At 33.3% G+C, this 21604-nt stretch overlaps 1 protein-coding gene across 1 annotated transcript; it reads left to right on the top strand.

Moving 5' to 3' along the window:
• Positions 1-13909: 13909 nt before the first annotated feature.
• LOC136041089 (zinc finger BED domain-containing protein 5-like) lies at positions 13910-14554 on the top strand. The gene has a single exon (XM_065725643.1). It carries the CDS (start codon positions 13910-13912, stop codon positions 14552-14554), a length of 645 nt encoding a protein of 214 aa, XP_065581715.1.
• Positions 14555-21604: the final 7050 nt, after the last annotated feature.

Raw genomic sequence — 21604 nt, 5'->3', positions numbered from 1 at the left:
ACAGACCATTTTTTTAATATATAATATATAGAGTGGAAGCGAGCAACCGCTAATGATCATGCGTCAGAATCAAAATCAGTATTGGCCAATGGGAAAACTAGGGTAAACGGGTCGTAGCATGCGTCATCAACCTTGATCTAGTTGGAACTAGGAGACTTAAGAATTCTAGCCATAATCTAGTCCCCTTTTGAAGCACCTTAGTGTGAAATCCTTTATCAGAGGCAACTTTGCAATTTGTCAAATTATAAGCCGTACTCAGAAGCTCTTTCTGAAGTTTAGCCAATTCGAATGGAAGGTCAACACTGACGCTTTTCCCCGTATTTCTTAGATTACCAGCAATAGCCATAATATTATCCTTATGCCGAAGATTTAAAACAGATACACGAATAGGGTCTGATGCCGGGCGCGAGTTTTGTCTGATGGCACGTTTAGCCTTACTTCTAAGTCTATAGATGGCCGTAAACTTAATATCCCTGTAGTTCCGTATCGACATTTCTGATAAAAAATCATTAACAGCGTACAATTATAGCGTACAATTTGGCTCTTAAACACTGATCTTTAACTGCGACAAGTTCAGATTTCAAGCCAGTGTTTTCTTTTTTTGACGCTGCAATCTCCCTACGAATATTTTCAATCAGTTGCTTCAAGTCGTCAATACGCTCATCGTTATATTTTTTCGAGACAGACATCGATAATTATATTATATCGGTGATTAATTTATTGCTAAATATACGGTACGCTCGCTTCTTTCCTGTGAGTTAAATGTAGCCCTGCTACATTTAACTTACCTTGGCCAAAAGCAACTCGAGTGTGGGAGCGATTACATATTGATTTTGCTGGTCCGTTTTATGGGAAAATTTTCATGATTGTCACGGACACATTTTCAAAATGGATCGAGGTAGTACTTATGAATTCAATGTCTAGGACCTGGAGTATTTAAGCGTTATGTTCCATTTTTTCACGTTAAGGTTTTCTGGTTACACTGATATCAGATAACCAGACACATTTTACAAGCACTGAGTTTACCGAGTTCGTGCGTAAGAATAGGATACAGCTTCTACACTCACCGCCATACCATCAAAATTCAAACGGCATGGCAGAACGTGCAGTACGCACGTTTAAAGAGCAAATAAAAAAATGCAGTAGTTCAAAAAACCTTTGAATGTGTTCCTCGCAAATTTTCTTTTCCATAATCGTTGCAGAACGCGCAGTACGCACGTTTAAAGAGCAAATAAAAAAATTCAGTAGTTCAAAAGAACCTTTGAATGTGTTCCTTGCAAATTTTTTTTTTCCATAATCGTTGTACTCCACATTCTGTTACGGGTATATCCCCAGCACGGCTATTTCTCGGAAAAGAGCTGAGAAATAGGCTGGATCTACTGAAGCCTAAATCGGTTACAGATCACAAAAAAAAGCAAACCAAATGTAGGGCCACGACAATATGACGTAGGAGACGCAGTTCTGGTTCGGGACTATGCAAATCTTGATCGCCCGGTTTGGGTTCAATGTGTTATTTTGAAGTGTGTCACATCTATTATTTATCTTGTGAAAGTTAATGACTATATTTGGAAGCGCCATATTGATCAAAACCCTCCATATTGATCAAGACTCGTGGCAGGCTTCTATATATGGATTCTCATTGTCCCTGGTGTTATAACCGCAGACAGTTTGCTGTCTTTTCATATTGCAGTTTATTCAAAGATATTTGATTATTAAAGCAAGTCCAATTTCTAACAATGATATCTACTAAGCTTCAAATTTTTGGTTTTCTTTTTTAAGGTTTTGGAATTTTCGTAATCCCTGGTTTTTTAAATTTTTTTTCTTTCTTTTTAGATGTTTACCTTTTTTAGTTTTTTTAGGTTTTTTGTTCTTTTTTATTTTCTTTTTCTTCTTTATTTCTTAGCTTTTTTTTCTGCAGCGTGTCCCAGCAACACGTGGGGAGAGTGCTAATTTTTAACTGCGTAAAACTTGCGGATGTACAACTGGTAATTCCTCTTGCATACTCTGGTAATTCTTTGACACGCATTCTTTTTTTACTTTCTCTTTCAGCCACAAGCCTGGTTTTGCGTTGCTCTTATAATACATCAACACGCTTTCTTTTGGTAATTTCTCTCTGAGCCGCAAGCCTAATCCCCCCCCCTAAAGCAACAAATATGCAAGGTGTAAATTTTTAAGTGCGTGAAACTTGAGGATATACAACATTCTTCGCAGTCCCATTGTCTGTGCATATAAATCGATTGTCCAGTTTACCGACTCTTGAGCATACAACATATAACAGTCCATGGGAAAAACAATCCGTATTAATATCTATACTGCATTTTTCTAATGATTGCCCTTGAGCTTTGTTAATAGTGATTGCAAATGCTAATCAAATTGGGAATTGCAATCTTTTAAATTGAAAAGGCAAATCTGTTGGAATCATGGGAATGCGAGGATTAAGAACAGCCTCACCCTCGGAAGGCCTTGTCAAGATTGTTGCTTCTATTACATTTTTCTAAGTCGGGTGCCGTTGCAAAGCTTTTGAGGGTTATTATTTCGCAACATGATTATTGTAACGCCTTTTTTTAGTTGTAGCACTCACTTGTGGTGGAAACCGTGAGATATCCAGCAGATTTAAAAATTATGATAGTTAACCGCTTCATTTGATTCCAGAACTGTGTAGATTGAAGCATTCATTTCGTCCGCAGGTGTCGATCTAGGACACGGCTTCGTTGACGTAAAGCCGCAAGCCTGTTTTTGCGTTGCTCTGTTGATTCCTCGACACGCCTCCTTTTTTTTTATTATCTCTGTCAGCCGCAAGTCTGGTTTTGCGTTGCTCTGGGGGTTCCTCGACACGGCTTCGTGGACGTAAATCGGAAATTACTAATCTGGCCCTTTCTCTTTTAGCCTCAAGCCTGGTTTTTCGTTGCTCTGGTGTTTCCTCCTGGTGTTCCCTTTTTGATAACATTATTAGATACTTTCTCTTTGACATTAGTGATACTTTCCCTGTGAGCCACAATATAAGTGGTACTTTTTCTCGGAGCCGTAAATATTTATATTGAATAAGACGTCATGTATTAAAATGAAAGCTTTCTTATATATATATATATATATATATATATATATATATATATATATATATATATATATATATATATATATATATATATATATATATATATATATATATATATATATATTGACGTTATATTGTAACAGATAACAGATGACTTTTATTTTGTTAATTTTTCTGTTTTTATTTTATTTTTATTTTATTTTTATTTTTTAGTTTTTCCTTTTCTTAGTTTTTTCTTTTTTGTTTTTTAGTTCTTTTCTTTTTTTAGTTTTTTTTTCTTTTTGTTTTTTTTTTAGTTTTTCCATTTTTTAAATTTTTTGTTTTTTAATTTTTTAAGTTTTATTTTTTATTTATTTTTTTTTTTTTTTACCTATCTGAGTCTTTTTTTTAGTTTTTTCTTCATATTTTAGTTATCTTTCTTTTTTACATTCTAGGTTTTTTCTCCTTTTTTGGTTTTTCCTTTTTTAGTTTTTTTTAGTTTTCTTTTTAGTTTTTTTTTCTTTTTTAGTTTTTACTTTTTTTATTTATTTTTTTTTTTTACCTTTTTTTCGTTTTTTTAGTTTTTTTTCTCCTTTTTTAGTTTTTCTTTTTTGTTTTAGTTTTTTTCTGTTTTAGTTTTTTCTTTGTTATATTTTTTTAGTCTCTGTTTTAGTCTTGTTTCATCTTTTTGGGTTACTACTGATAAATTTTAGGGAATAATATACATCAATCAAGAGTATTAATGTTAAAATCTTCGGTTATAAGGAACTGCTTTCCCATGGTATCTCAAAAAGTCAGACTTTAATCAAATTTGTCACATCTGAATCATCACCGGCAACTTTTAACAAAGCCTTTTGATCAGATTGGTTAAAATTCAAGAATCGATTTAATAGTGGGTTTTTTTCTGAAATTATTTTTTTTGAAAACTTATTTTACCGTCGAAAGAAGAAAAAATAATAGGCCTAAAAGATAAATATCAATCTTACACAATTGTCATTTTGTTACACAATTGTCATTTTGTCAAATTCCGGGAATTATCGGAATTTGAACGAGGCCGCTACAACATGTCCTAGTGTCACTGGGCAGTGTATATTGGGCCAATCAATGGTCATGTTGCCGATAGACCGAGAGTTCTTCACACCAACAACAATGCTGCCAATACCGGGGACATGATAACTTTCAACCATCTTTTTGTGTATATGCATGGCCCAGATGACCATGACAGCTCACGATCAATTTGGTTTAAATCTGGATTTCCCAATTCCTTTGGCATTTTGGAGGTGAAATTGAAGTAAGCATTAAATGGAGAATAAATAATCAACTAACTACCGGGTATGTTCCGAGATCTAGATTAGGAGTGCTCCTTGCTGCCATTCTTGCTTCATTTAGGGTTACCCCACGGCCAGAATTTTGAAAGTACGATGTCTTTCATACAAATTGTGAACACTTCGGAAAATGGTGCTTTCATGGGGAAAAGCAAAGTCTCCAAACATCCCCTCACAACTTGCTAATAAGATTGTTGAAAGGTGTCAGAAATAATATTCTGCAGTGGAGGGAGTAAAACAGCTAATTGACCAGCTTGTCTTATGATGACTGTACCTGTGTCGAAAAATATTAGCTTTATAACTGAGAAAACTGTAGTGAGTTCAAGTATATTTTAGTGAATTATTTGTTTTTACATTGGTTGTTAACCTGTTCCTTTTAATTGTTGCTTGTTTCCATTTGAACAACTTAAAAAAACTAAAGTGGGAGGAGAGTAGGGGCAGCTGGGGTGGAGAGGGAACTAACACAATGTCGACTGGGTAATGTGAATGGTTGCAAAAAAAGTAAAGCTGACAATTGTTATTAAGCGCAATGAAATTAAAGAGCTAGTCCAATTATAAAATTTGTAGTATTTTAGCTAAGTTAGGGAGGGGGAAGGGTGAGGGGGTAGAACATCCTTGCATATTTTTTGGTTATATTTTTGTAATCATTTGTGAAAATTAGCTATCACATCAGCTTGTAGAAACTAGGAAAAGAACTAGGAAAAGCAAGCCAAACGGCTTGCTTTGATTCAGTTGTTAAAAGGAGAGAAGTTCTATAAAAAATTGCAGTTGCTTTGACCCTCTTTATGTTTTGTAACATATGTAAGTAACTTAGCTGCTATATCATAAAATATTGACAAATTTGATTAAAGTCTGACTTTTTGAGATACCAATTAGACCCATGAGAAAGCAGTTCTTTATAACCGCAGATTTTAACATTAATGCTCTTGATTGACGTATATTATTCCCTAAAATTTATCAGTAGTAACCCAAAGAGATGAAACAAATTTTTGCAATGAAGTACTTTTTTAAGAATTTGATCAATTCTATTCTAAAACCATTTAGTCCATTTTAAATTTTCATGAACATACGCTAACAAACGAAATTTGACATTTTTACCTCAGTATGATTTTGTGTGGATAGAATTAAAACCAATAACGAATATTTTATTGAATTTGATCCACTATTAGTTTTACAAAATTAACATACTGATCGTTGACCGGTTCAGATTGAGGTAGCTCCCTTGTCAAAATTTAATTTGAAATTTATGAGCACTGAAGGCTTGTTAAAAGCATCTTTTTTAATAATGAAATGCGAAGCAATCTAAAATCTCGATGCATTATTTCTTCCCCAGGGTTTGGGTTTTACTATGATATTGTTTCTTCTTTCGGAAGTTATGATAATTGGTTCAGACATGTTGTATGCAAAATTAACAGAGATCACATTAGTCGTCCAAAATCATAACGCACTCCTTTCTAAAATTTAATTTTCAGTTGTTTTTTTTAAGCATTACAGTAATTTTTGTTATTTTTTTTTAATTTGACGGTTATTAGGAAGTTGTTATTTGACATTTTTCGTCATATTAAAATTGACAGTCATACCCTTAAACTTAATATACTAGATAGACTGATTGCCTGTGTTTTTGTATCGTGTTACGTTCCGAAGATACTCGCATATGTTGCTTCAGTTTCTAATTTATAATATTTATTCTAATCTGCGTCATATTACTGATTCCAATTTTTGAAAGATTGGAAATTGCTGGTTTTTACCTTATTTCAGAAGTCTAAACAAAACGACCTTGCACAATGACTGATCGACAAACGGTAAAAAAGAAGCTTGCATTTTTCGCTCTTTACAACCTACAGATAAATTCCATCTGGGTAAGCCAACTTATAAAGAGCTTTCGCACGACAAGATTAGCATAAACCTAAAAAAGGTTAAATTTTAATCCGTGTACTTCGAGATCGGAAAATTTTAAGTGGAGAATTCAAAGATCCTTTTCCTAACAACAAGCTTGGCAATCTTTAATTTGAATAAATGCCTAGACAGCATGGTATTTTTTAGGAGAAAAAGTATTTTTTTTTTCAAGAGACAATTCACACTAATCTGGTCACTGGATTAAGAAAAAAACACGGTTTCCATTTCCTTTAAAACATCATGTAAAAAAAGTTTGTCCGTCTTGGCCAGCGTTTGTTTTGCCTAATTTTAACTATGTGATATTCTTAAGAATTAATAAAATTTTAATGTAAGATTACTCGAGAATTATTTCTTGGATGTAATATTATTAAGAATTATTTTAGAGTGTATTTTCTTGATTGTTTGAATTATGGCTACAAAATGGATTAATTTTTTTTTACCTGAATTAGAGTATAAGTTCCATTCAATAAACTAAATTTTGTGGGTGACTATTCATACCTTATTGTAGCCATAATTTAAAGTTGAAGTGTGTATGTTTGTCCCCTTATTTTTAATATGAAGGCACAAGGTAGTATCAGTGTAATTGTTTTGCATCAATTCAAAACAGAAGTCACCTCTGTTCTTTTTTTTAAGGGGGAGGAGGTTGCAAGCCTGTATGTCACAGCTGTATTCCATGTTTAGATTCTTATTCCAGTACAATTTTCTTTCTTTACATTCTTAGTGGTAATATGTCCCTCCATTGTTTTTGCAGTGCAAAATAGGTTCATTGTCATATTTCCTGATTTTAAGATTGGTGTTTTTTTTTATGTGTGTCAAAGAAGCGGTTGCAGCTGGAGCAGTTCTTCAGGGAGCGCCAATTGTAATGTTGGCTGAAATAACTAATGCAGGAAACAAAACTGAGCTACAACAACTAACACTGTCTAATGCTAGTTGTTTAGATACCCCAGCAATTAAAAAAGAATGAAATAGGCGTTCCACGTTGATGGAACAGGGCTTTAATGGGATAGAAGCTCCAATTGTAACATTAGCCAAAACAACTAATACTAGAGACAAAACTGGGCTACTAGAAGAGACACTATCTAATGCCAGTTATTAAGATACCCCTGCAATAAACAAATAATGGGATAAACGTTCCACATTGATATTAATACAATTATAACTGGGCTACTAGAAGAGACACTATCTAATGCCAGTTATGAAGATACCCCAGCAATGAACAAATAATGGGATAAACGTTCCACATTGATATTAATACAATTATGCAGAGACGAGGATATACCAGAAATTATTCAAGAAAGTTTCGGGAAACTGCATCAACAACATTGGAGAAATTCACTGTACAAATTTTCTTGGGAACAATGCAAAATGAAGTTTCAAAATTTTAAGGCACAATGTAAACAGAAAAAAGAAAATGAAACAACAAAGTGGGGAGGGAAGAATAACATGGCAATTTTGTGATGAAATGGATAATTTGATGGCAAAGAAGCCAGAAATTTCCCCTGTTGCTACTGCTTTAAATGGAGACGGCTTCAAAATTGACAAAGATGATTGTGAACATTCATCTGAATCAGATTACGCTTCTGAGCCAGTAGCCAGTCGAAAAAGAAAAACTAAAAAAAGAAAACAGTGGTGGGAATATTGCACAGAATTACAGAAAAGGCAGAGAGGAGGGAGAAGGAATGATATGAACAGAGGGAGAGAGAACTCAAGTTATTACAAGAAATAAGAAATAAAAATGTGCAATAGCACCTTTATATTTGTCAATATCTAAAACATTTAACTTGATTATCCCCTTTTATGGTATGATTTTCCTTTCATTGTTACTGCAAATGTAGTGCGTATTGTATTAGCACAAAGCAGAACATTTAAGTGATATTTATTACAAATGATTTTGTGATTTAATATGAATGTTTACTTGATTTTCCCTTTTGTGGTGGAAGGGTGCTTTGATTATTTTTCTATTTTAATTTGTTCAGCAATCCTACAATAGAACCTAAAATATTCCAAGTTGTTAAGTATGTCTGTTATAAAAATTCTTGTGCTCTTATGTAATTTTGTACTTTTACAAAAAAAAATTCAAATACACAAGAATATATTTATTTGAGATATTATGATCTTCCTTTAATATGCAGGTTCCTATTTTCTTCCTTTACATATATGTAGATATATATATATATATATATATATATATATATATATATATATATATATATATATATATATATATATATATATATATATATATATATATATATATATATATATATATATATATATATATATATAATATATATATATATAAATATATATATATATATATATATATGTATATATAAATCTATATATATATATAAATAAATATGTATATATATATATATATATATATATATATATATATATATATATATATATATATATATATATATATATATATATATATATATATATATATATATATATATATATATATATATATATATATATATCATTGAGACGTTATGTAATTTTCTATCAAACACATAAATTGGCAATAGAATAATAATTGTATTGAGTATCTATTAAGTCTCATACAAAACAAACAACAGCTATCTTAAACAATATATATTACAGCTGAGAGGCTATTCTTGCCCTTTTGGAGATGTTAGACTCATCACTATTTCTTGTATTTTATGCCCTTTTATTAACTAAATTAGGGTCGGTAATAAAGTCAACAAAGGCATCATCATTGTCAATACATAAGTTATGTAATGCACAACATACAGTTACTACTTGAAGGAAATTTGATCGGATGCCAAAAACGGCCTTTTAGAAAACCAAAACTATTTTCAATTCCCATCCTTGTTGATGATAGCTTATAGTTATAATTTTCTTCATCAACAGTTAGGCTTCCTGTGTCCCTAAAAGGGGTAAGGAGAACATTTTTTAATGGGTAAGCTGCATATGCTATGATGTGGTGATCAGCATCAAATATGATGCTTTTTCTGTCAATATTATTCCTAAAGGGGATAACCTATAAACCATTGCATCATGTATAGAACCAGGCATATCAGTAAATGCACTTGTAAATCTAAGTTTATTATCACACACTGCCTGGAGTAGAACCGATTGAAAATCTTTTCTGTTAATATATGATGAACGGTGCTTCTTGGGCGCCTTAATTTCAATGTGAGTACCATCAAGAGCAACTCCAACACCAGGAAATCCAGTCAATGACCTGAACCCTTCAATGACACTGAGTAGTCTCTAACCCTTTGGCCATACGACTGTTGGCGATAGTGCAAAAATAAAATCAGTTATTCTATGCACAACTCTAAAAACACTTGATACACTAACACTAAACCTATCCCCAACTGATCTGTAACTGTCTGGGGTTGCATATATCCATAATGTTATTAGCAATTGCTTTTAAAGGGGTATATTCAGTCCCCTATCACCACACTCTACAGATTTTTTTTTTGCATGAGGACTTCCACTTTTTCCCTGTTCAGACGACAGTGAGATTTAAAAATGCCATCTCTCATTTTTAGTATTGTTGTCTCATAACAATATGTTGTTTTTACAACCTAGAAAAAATATTTTTAACGGTCTAAAGTGGTGCTATGCAACATCATTCATTGTATGAGTAGAAAAAAAAGTATACTGGTGCTTAAAGCGATCAATTGAACGCTGGAAACAAAATACAAAATTTTTAATTGGCTAAGCATACATTTATGTCTGTGATTATAACAAACAATGAAAAATAATTGATGTAAATCCCTTTCAAAATTTCTTTGTTGCAAATACAGAGTTGAATATCTAAGGACTATATTCATATTTTTTTAAATGTATGTCAAAAAAATCTTTTAAGTCAAAGAACAAAATTGAGTAACTATGCAAAAATAGTTAAGTAATAAATTGATACAATGACCTATATTCTACACTAGGATATATAAGTTTCTTGGAAAGCAAGATAAACAATAGATACATAGCCCCCATTACCAGTGAACACCCTTAACATTTTTTTGTTCAAGCTTTATTTTTTGGATATTTCTCTGTTCAAACAGTTCGTGGTGACGAACTGTAGTAAGGAGCGACCCGGCTCAATAGTAACCAAAACTCTAAAAAATCGAATTTTGATACCAATACCTACATCAAAAGAATCGCATTTTAATGCTGATTTTAAATATATAAGTTTCATCAAGTTTAGTCTTACGGATCAAAAGTAACGAGCCTGAGAAAATTTGTGTTATTTTAGAAAATAGGGGGAAACGCCCCCTAGAAGTCATAGAACCTTAACGAAAACTACACCATCAGATTCAGCGTATCAGAGAACCCTACTGTAGAAGTTTCAAGCTCCTATCTATAAAAATGTGGAATTTTGTATTTTTTGTCAGAAGGCAGATCACGGATGCGTGTTTATTTGTTTTTTTTTTGTTTTTTTTCCCCAGGGGTGATCGTATCGACCCAGTTGTCCTAGAATGTAGCAATGGGGCTCATTCTAACGGAAATGAAAAGTTCTAGTGCCCTTTTTAAGTGATCAAAAAAATCGGAGGGCACCTAGGCCCCCTCCCACGCTAATTATTTTACCAAAGTTAACGGATCAAAATTCTGAGATAGCCATTTTATTCAACGTAGTCGAAAAACCTTATAACTATGTCTTTGGGGACGACTTACTCCCCCGCAGTCCCCATGGGAGGGGCAACAAGTTACAAACTTTGACCAATGCTTACATATAGTAATGGTTATTGGGAAGTGTACAGGCGTTTTCAGGAGGATTTTTTTGGTTGGGGGAGGGGTTGAGAAGAGGGGGATATGCTGGGGGAGCTTTGCATCGATAATTTGTTATGGGGGAAGAAAATCTCCATGAAGGGAGCAAAGGATTTACTAGCATTATTTAAAAAAAAAAACAATAAAAAAATAAATACGAAAAAGTTCTTTCAGCTGGAAGTAAGGAACAGCATTAAAACTTAAAACAAACAGAAATTATTACCCATTTGAAGGGCTCACCTCCTCCTAATACCTCGCTCTTTACGCTAAAGTATTTTTAGTAATTTCAACTATTTATTCTACGGTTTATTTATTCTGGGGTCATTCTTAATGAATTGGGACAAAATTTAGGGTTTAGCGTAAAGAGCGAGGATCTGACAAAGGGGGCGAACCCCCTCATATATGTAATAAATATATGAGAATACAAAAGTTCTTTACGTAAGCTAATTTATAAGTTACGTAAATCTTTTACTAATAAAAATATTCGTAAAGAATTAAAAGTTCTAGTTGCCTTTTTAATTAACCAAAAAATCGGAGGGCAAATAGGCTTCCTCCCCCGCTCTTTTTTTCTCAAAATCATTCGATCAATCAAAAAATGCAAATTTCGTTTTAATTATTCCTCTGCGGAGAGCCAAAATCAAAACATGCATTGATTCAAAAACGTTCAGAAATTAAATAAAAAAAACAAGTTTTTTTAACTGAAAGTAAGGAGCGACATTAAAACTTAAAACGAACAGAAATTACTTCGTATATGAAAGAGGCTGCTTCCTCATCAGCGCCCCGCTCTTTACGCTAAAGTTTGACTCTGTCTCTCAATTCTTCTTTTTAAAACAGTAAAAAACTTTAGCGTAAAGAGCGGGGCGCTGATGAGGAAGCAGCCTCTTTCATATACGAAGTAATTTCTGTTTGTTTTAGGTTTTAATGTCGCTCCTTACTTTCAGTTAAAAAAACTTGTTTTTTTTATTTAATATAGCACAGAAACCCATGTTCTGCATCCATTGATGCACTGAAGGACTGGTTCCTTTTAGCATAGCATGAGAAAAGACAAAGACAAGTGACAGAATAGATTGGAAATGTATAATTTGTGCTACATATTTTTACATTATGGGGGTGGTAACAGGGGAAGATCCAGAATGTTCTTTAGGAAGGGGGTGCATAATAGGTTGCTTCAAAAAACTTTGCAAACAAAGAAATACCCGCAACTAAGAGGGAACCTTGACAATTATGTGTTGTAGGTAGTGGAAATAGTAATAAATTTAACCTAACATTTGGCGAGGGTTTAAGTTCTAATAAATCTGTTGAAATTAAAATGGTATAAAAATATTTATACGAAAAATAGTAAGTTATAAAAACCAGCCCGCCATAAAAAAAAAGTTGTTCACCACAATGTTTTGTTTTTATACTTCTGACTACTAAAGCAAGAGATTTAAGCTTTTTATTGTAAAAAATAAGGTCTTGACCCATCTTTTGGGACCATGCACTCTCTGTGACAATTTGTGTAGGTCAAACCATTTAGTATATTGCCTAACTTTGTGGCATTGCTTAGTAACTATGATAGTAATGAAGAGTGGGAAATGAGGATAAAGACACAACTAGTATATTTGTAAAAGATATAATACATATTAGTTCTTTTAGGGGTGTAACAATAAAAACAGAACAGAGAGATAGAAGACATTTAAAACAAGGGTTTTAAGTATAGGCAATAAAGTATTAATTAATCAATATTTCCTTTTAAAAATAGTGTTTTCATAAACAGTGTACACTTTGACAAAATCTCAGAAATTTACTAATCAAAATTTTGCTTTTCATCACAATGTAGCATATCTTTCCAATTTTTAAAGTTCAATATATTTTGCTGAAACTATAAAACTAACAATTTTAGAAGAAAGAGTCTATTTCTCTATTTCCGCTCCAGCTACATCTATTTATTACAAAGTCGATGTTTACCTCAATATTTCAGTGAACATTTGTACTGGTCAGTCCTGTCAGTTTAGAGCTCTTTGTTAGGATGTCCTCATCTATTCATCCTAATATATTCAAATAAAGACCAAAATCGTCAGAAATATAGGAACTCTAATAAAGCTGCATGTAGGCATATGCTTCAAACTAATTATATCAATCAATTAATCAATAATTTTATTGAAGCATATGAAATGAGTGAAAGGAAAAAAAGAGAGGAGAAAAAAAAATATCAGACTATGATAGACAATACTAAATAAACGCACTATAATATGGGTGGCTTTGGTCTAGAGCAGGGCTTCTTAAACTGTGGGTCGCGACCCCCAGGGGGGTCGCGAGACTGCTGAAAGGGGGTCGCAAAGATCTGATACTTTTCAATCATTATAAGTAAAATTTTACAGACTACGTACAAATATAAATAAAAATAAAAATCAAACAAAATACTATTGTAGTTTTATTATAGCTTTTTTTTGAAAAAAGTGGCAATGCAAAACTGTTATGTAGGGCCTATAAATGAAAATATGGAAGTAGCATTTAAAATAATAAATACAACGCGCTCCTCGATTTTCAACTGAACCTTCGACATTGATGTCTGGCCACCGGCGTCAGTGTTTGCAAGATAACTTAGTGATTATAAGTACCCGGACGCCGCGTCGCCTTGGGCTTACAGCTTACACTTACTGTTTTTACTTCAGTTTGGACTCAGCTTTATCTTCGTAGTGACATGTGTGTATTTACTGTGTAATTTTCAGTTGGTGTTTTTGATTATTACGTTAAAGTTCAACTACATTTTGTTTAATTATTTATTATTATTTAACCATCATGGATAAATGGCTAATTAAAATTCCAACTAATAAGTCTGCCAAGCCGTCACAACCAAGTTGCAGTGCTTCAAATCCGATTTCTAGAAAAACAAAAAAAAGAAAATATGACGAATCATATTTGCAGTATGGCTTCACATGCTCTTCTCATAACAATGAAAAAACAACCAGTGTGCTTAATTTGCAAAGAAGTTTTGGCTGCAGAAAGCATGAAACCGTCAAAACTGCAACGACATTTGAATACTAAATATGCAATGTTATCAAAAAAGCCAATAGAATATTTTGAGTGTCTTTTGCAAACATCAAATAAAGAAAAGAACAATTTGGACAAGTATGTTACCTTGATTGTTAAATATCTATTGGCATCGTATGAAGTTTCGTATTTGATAACAAAAACGAAAAAGCCTTATACTATTGGAGAGCAGCTTTTAATTCCTGCAGCTATAAGAATGTCCGAAATTGTTCATGGAAAACAGTATACTGCTGAAATTAGTAAAATTTCATTATCAAATGACACTGTGTCCAAAGGAATTTCAGACATTAGCAATGATCGATTTCAACAGCTCCTTATAAGGCTTAAAGACAGCTCAAAGTTTGCAATACAACTGGAAGAGTCGACAGACATTTCAAAAATGGCACAGTTGTTACTTTTTGTAAGATATATTTATGAGGGAAGCATTAATGAAGATATACTGTTTTGTCGTCCTCTGGAAGGTCATACTCGTGGAAAAGATATATATAAAAAAGTAAATGAGTTTTTTGAAAAAGGATGAAATTGGACCGGACAATATCTTGGTTTTACACCATTTGTTAAAGCTGGAAATGATCATATTACATTTACACATTGTATGATTCATTGAGAGGCACTTGTTGTTAAAAAAAATTGAACCAGCAGTCAAAGTCATTAACTTTATTAAAGTCGAGTACTTAATAGTCGATTGTTTAAAAATTTGTGCGGATTTTGTATGGATTCGGATTATACAAGTTTATTGCTACATGCTGAAATTAGGTGGCTATCAAGAGGTCGAAGTTTGAAACGATTATTAACTTTAAAAGATGAAGTTCTTATATTTCTAACAGAGCAAAATTCTAATTTGGCCGATTATTTTCACGATAGTTAATGGCTTCTCAAGCTATGCTATTTGGCAGATATGTTTGATAAAATCAATGATGTGAATTTATCAATGTAGGGAGTCTGCGTTAATATGTTTATGTTAAAAAATAAACTTGAGGCCTTTGTTAAAAAAATTCTTATATGGAAGAACAGAGTGGAAAGTGGATCGCTCGAAATGTTTCCATTTACTGACGAGTATATAATTAGTAGCAATATTTCAAAAAAAAAATACTCCTATAACAAAAATTATAGTTAATCATTTGAAGGATATGGAAGTTTACATGCATAGGTATTTTTCCAATGATATCGATACACAACAATGGATTTGCAATCCATTTTCAATTGAAATGGAAGAAATTAATTTTTTAAACTTGAAAGCACAAGAAGAATTTGTCGAATTAACAAGTGATACTACCTTGCGACTCAGATTTTCTCAAGTGCCTGTGCATGAATTCTGGATAGAAATCAAATCAGAATATCCCCTACTATCGGAAATGGCAATGAACAAATTACTGCCATTTTGTACAACATATTTATTTGAATCAGCCTTTTCCACATTAGCTTACATAAAATCAGATACCGTTTAACTTTAATAAACATTGACAATTTATTACGATCTGCACTAGCTCAAATTTAGCCTAGATTTAATCAGTTGTGTGAAAATAAACAATCACATCGGTCACATTAATATTGTTCGATGTTAATAATATGTTTTTATTTAAAAAAAATGTTACAAAAGTTAATTTTTTCTATTGAATATATAGATATAGTTTTATGTCATTCTATATATTGTGTTTTATTACGACCGATACCCCATCAACGTTTCCAATTATATATATGTGAATTGAATGGGTACGCATTCTTTAATCCTTATTTTATTTACATTGTAAAATAGTGCGATATTGCATCTACATCTACGGTTAATATATTTTTCATTATATGGAGGAGGGGGTCGTTTAAAATGTCATAAGCTTGAAGGGGGTCGCTATACAAAAAAATTTAAGAAGCCCTGGTCTAAGAGAATATGAGTTGAATTACTCCTTTAAAAACCAATATGTGATTGTTATCTTTGTATTTGATAGGTATAGATTGGTGATTTAAATTCTCAGGGTTTCAAGCTGCAGAGATTTTTAATTAATTATTTTTTAATCTTGATATTTTCAGATTTTCAATTCAAACATTTAAATATTGTTAAGTCTGTTGAGCACAAAAATTTGAAATTTGACTCAAATTTAGTATTAGGTAAGAGAATTTTCCTGTAAAAATTTTGATTTGTAAGCAAATGGGTGGATATATGACTGGATGGCATGTATCAGAATAATTATAAAAATCCTCAGTGGTATATAGCAGTTTAGACAGTTTTATAGACAAATACATGCAACCCCTATACAAAAACATAGCTATATATTGTGACTGGTTGGTATTGAAGTAATATTGCAGTTGCATTCTGTTTCTGTGGTTAACTCAATCTGTGTGAATTTCCTATTTTTACAATTGTTTTAATTTTTTAATGTTTGTTAAAAATTAATGACATTTCACTGATTCAAATTGAGAATTCGGACCCATTTGTACCAGGTAGGTAAAAATAACAAACAAATAATTATTTCCCTTCTTTTATAAGCAATTTTTGGAAATTTTATTCTTCTTAAATGACTACTCCAACTGTTGAAGCAGTATTTTGGCCTATATACTTAGTTTTAAGTATATACTTATACAAACCTTTATTAAAGTTTGAAGAGTATGACCTTTATTTTAATGTTTTATGATGAACAGAGGTGATTTGTCATATAATGTAGAGCTTTGATTAGACGAAAATAGGTTGTAAAGTCGCCACCGCGTGCTTACCAAAATCCAAAAACTTAAATTAATAATTTTTGCACTTCTCATACATTTACTTTATATTATACAAATCCCCTAAAAAACAACATTGTAAAAAACATCCTGCTTTGCAAAAAAAGCGAACCCAAAAAACCAAAACAGACAGCTAAAAAAAATAATGATATGAATTTCTTTGCCCTAAAGCCATTGCAAGACTCAAAGACAAATTTTTGACCGTAAAAAGAATTAAATATTTTGCCTTTCAGCCCTGTAGTGACACCACAATCCTAAAATATCATTTTGATGATATTTAATGAGTACTGTAAACATTTAATCAGTACGAAGTAGTGAAAACATTCAAAATATACCATATTACAAAATAGCCTAGGCCATTTTCCAAACCAGTCAAATAGACTGTTTGAGCTAAGCCACTGGGTATGGTTGAACTACAACGATGCAATAACAGTAAACCAAGATTGTCATGTAAAGTGTTTTTGCACAAAATAATTGACTGGTTGGGATTCTGGTTTATCTATGAAACCATTGAAAAAAGGAACTATGAAACCCAAAACTAGGTCACTAATTCAGTCACTTTCTATCTGTTTAAATATACCAGAGTAGGATAGATCATGTTTCAATTTATTCTGACCTCATTGGTCAGAATAAATAGGCTACTATGGCAATTAAAAAAGTATCTTTGTGAAACTGTTTTGTTGGAGGTGAAATATCAATTTTTACACTAAATCCCAAGCAGGATTCAACTAATTCTGTCATTGCTTGAACCAACTGGTTCAGGCAAAAAAGACCTTAACATTACCAAGACTAACTTCTTCTTTCCAGGATGAGCCTAACAAAGAAATCCTCCTTTGAAATGTTATAATTGAGTATCCCAAAGAAACTTATGTTTACCCTGATGAATGAAAATTCTTTTAGTCCATTAAAACTTTAGTCATAGGTTGGCTAATAGGACTATCAGTTTTTTTTAGGTAGGCTAAGAAACTAATTTCAGTGGTAGCCTATGGTTTCAACTACAAATATCCCTACAAAATATCATTTTTTCAAAGTAAGAAATGGCAAACAAAATTTATGAGAAAATATATTCTTACAAATTAATCCGAATTCTCTAGTGTAATAATTGCAATATACTATGCACAGAATTTCCTCAAATTTCTATTTGGCTATGAGCAATTGCGTCTCGTCCATTTATAATTCACCCCCCGACTAGAATTTAAAATAATTAATTATTTTACAAACGAGGAACAGAAATAAGCAGTGGGCGGGGCCTATTATTTTTAATATCGGTGATTTGCAGTGCTTCCACTCCTCCCGATTTATCGGGAGATCTCCCAACTTTTTGGAAAAACTCCCGACTGAAATTTCCTCCCAATAATCTCCCAATTTCTGTTGAATTGAGCTCTGTCCAACTTGAAGTTTCTGATCTTTCTTGATTGTCTGGCAGAATGCAAAATATGTCTTTGTTGCCCGTAAAAGGGGGATTTCAAAGCCGCTGGCCACGTTTGATTCGCGGAAGTCAACTGCAGACCCTAATTAATGACCTAGTCGGCAGCTTGTCCCGTGAGAGACCATTGTCGTGTTCGAAAAAGGGTTGATGTGATTTGATTCTCAGTCCATAACTTCATCTGATCTGATCAGTCAACTCAGATAGTTCATTTCCACTGGATAATTTGTTTACAATAAGGACTTGGCTTACCTTAGGTGCCAGGATTTTTTTTAGGGTAAGTACCAAGTTTACGTGAACTGAAAAATTATACATCCCTGCACGTGGGCAACCCAAGAAGTAGGCTACTGACCTGTCCTAGTGGGTAGGCGGCTTTTCTGCTTCTATGATCTGTTTCTTTACCAAAATAACATGTTTTAACTTGAAACCAATTCTTAACCTGTTGCCAGTTCAAGAATTCTATAGTACACATTTGAATACACTATTCTTACGGGTCTTATAGATATCCGGTATTTGCCAGACTACTAGCCTAGCTTATATCAAAATAGCGATTTCGAGTGTCGGCGAAATCGGCTTCACAAGTCACAACAGAGCAAAATAACAATACGGAGTAGAGTCAAGAACTATGCTTTCCTTGCTTTGCAAACGGGCCAAACTCATAGCGCCGCCCACTACGCTTGCGACATTTAAAGCGAGACAAACATGCGGGTTTAGAAATTTCTAGTAAAGGTAATATGCGGTCTGCACATGTCGAGGAAACTGGGGAGGTGGTATCTTTTTTTTGCTTTGTTCAAAATATGAAGTGTTTGGAGCCAGCGCTGGTGCAAGACCGATCGAGTTTCAGTAGGGACGTTCACTATCGCTAGTGGTGCTAGTGTGGCTGCTGTTCGAGAGTGTCTCACTTTTTTCAGGTCTTGGCGCTACTGTCTAGTGTTATTTTGCTCTGCCTCACAATATAAGAGGATAGGAGGATGGATTTTAAGATGTAGGCCAAAGCCAGTCATACCAAATCTGTTTTCAAAGGGACAAATCTGTTTTCAAGGTGCCGATATGTCTAAATTTTATGTCACAGTGTTCAAAGTGTATTAAAAGTGTATTATTTTGCTCTTCAAAGTGTGTTATTTTGTTCTGTTTTGGGGAGACCGGAAATCTCGAAAAACGGTTAGAATGGTGGGATCGGCGTATCAGGGACCCGATCAAACTGACTTGTAAATAAAAATTTACTCGGTCCGATAGTCGTAGGGGGAGTGGAGGAAGGGGGAATCCTCAATATTGAGTACTGCGTAAATTTGGAACGGGTGATCAGATTCGAGTGAAATTTAATAATTGAACAGAGGACATGTCTCTGGTGATCTTTTTCATGTCCAGACCGGATCCGACAACTATTTCGGGGGAGGGGAGGATACGTGACCGGCTTAAACTGGAGAAATCGGGATGTAACTTTGTGGGAATAAAAAACAGATGCTCTGGATAAATCATTTACAGAAAAGTACGCATCATTACAGCCAAATCCAAAAATAAAATACTTTTTACAAAACGATACATTCTCATGATTTCCAAGTTCATGGTCATTTTTATCTCAAGGGTTTTGGTTTCAAATGATCAGAACGAAAAGCAAATTCTGTATTTCATTTTCTGAACCAACCTTGCAAGTGCCATACGAGCTACTAGCTCTTGTTGTGTTTCATATCATTCCTTTTAGATTGTTTTGTATAACTCTGCTGGAATTAACAAGTGTGCCAAAATTAAATAAATCATTGTCTGTAGGTAGCCTACTCTCCAAGTTCCAAGGCTAGACAGCTGTTAAAATTAAAAACATTGTGAGAACAAGTGTTATAATGAGTCTTGTTTGCATCAGTTGTGTTAAAGTGATGGCTTACCTTTTGTGGCGTGAATTTTGTCTAGGGTTTGTGGCCTACCGCCCATTTGCGCTCATAAGAAATACTTCTGATAACTATAGGCCTATACTCCTGAAGAATATTAATGATTCAAACCACCTTAAACTTCCAATGTTCAAACTTTCCAAAATATTAGTCGTTTTAACTAACAGCTCTCTCCTTAAAAAAAATATAAACAAAAGGAAGATAAAAAAAAATCACCTTAGTAAACAGGAAAATATTAGTTCCTTACTTATTCAAGAAAATGGATTTTAACGCACGGAGAGAACCAATAATTTTTTTTCAATTTGAGCCCCAAAGCGAACTGTTATGGTTTTTGGGATCCCAGCACGTAAGTGGAGGGATATCTATGACATCGCAAAAGTAGTCCGTCCGTCTGTCTGTTAGCACGATAACTCTTGATGGGGTAAAGATATTTTATTCAAATTTGGTATGAGGATCAATTGGGTCAAAGTACAGGCCAAGTTCGTAGATGAGCCCTGTAGCCCCATATCTAGGGGTGGGGGAGGGGTTTCAAAATAAGGAACGAAACAAATGTTTTAAAAAAGCCAATGAGATAGTCCAAATAGGACATGCTGAATCCATGTCTGAAACTTATTTTCTCGCCGGACAATTAGTTCGTCCGGAATCCGGCCAAAACCGGAAAATTTGTTAAAAGTAAAAGTTTTATTTGAAGTTGATTAAAGGCTCGATTAAAGGGGTAAGAAGACATGCTGAATTCGTATATGACAATCGTCAACTACCCGGACAATTAGTTTGCCCGGAATCCGGCCAAAGCCGGAAAAAAAATTAAAAGTTTTATTTATAGTTGATTAAATGTTCAGTTTAGGGGTAAGAAAATATACTGAATCCATATATGACAATTATTTTCTACCCGGACATACAGTTCGCCCGGAACTAGGCCTAAACCGGAAAATTTTAAAAAGTAAAATTTAAAGTTAATAAGAGGTTCGATATATTGGTAAGGAGAGCAAATAGGGCTCGCCGGGAAAATAGTTCGCCCAGAATCGGCCAAAACCTGATTTTTTTTTTTTAGTTTAAAGTTTATCTGAAGTTGATTAGAGTTTCGATATAAGATTAGGGGGATGTACTTAATTTATTTTTGAGGTTTAGTTTTTGCTGGACAAGTAGTTCACCGGGAATCCAGCCGAAAACGGATATTTGGTAGAAGCAAGACAGGAAGCTTTGATTAAAGATAGGGTAAAAACCATATGCTGAATCCAAACCTGAACTTTGTTTTCTCGGAAGACCAGTCATTGGTCAAATATTAAATAGTACAGATATTCAAGGAGTCTGGCGAAGACCAGATCTGCAAGACGCAATTGTCTGGATCAAATATGAAATTTATGGGATCTCATCGAAACCTTTGGTCTTGTTATGTTATATTTTGAGAGAACCCTGCAAGTCAGGAGTGGTCAGAGCGCATTGCAGTGGACACGTGCTGTACTTTTGTCGTGTATATAAGTCTTATATACATGACAAAAGTACAGCACGTGTCCACTGCAATGCGCTCTGACTATAAATCTCACTATCA

Source organism: Artemia franciscana, chromosome 21 (genome assembly GCF_032884065.1).
Source record: "Artemia franciscana chromosome 21, ASM3288406v1, whole genome shotgun sequence".
Taxonomy (NCBI): domain Eukaryota; kingdom Metazoa; phylum Arthropoda; class Branchiopoda; order Anostraca; family Artemiidae; genus Artemia; species Artemia franciscana.
The sequence above is the reverse complement of the archived record's forward strand: the minus strand, read 5'-3'. Positions and strand labels throughout refer to the sequence as shown.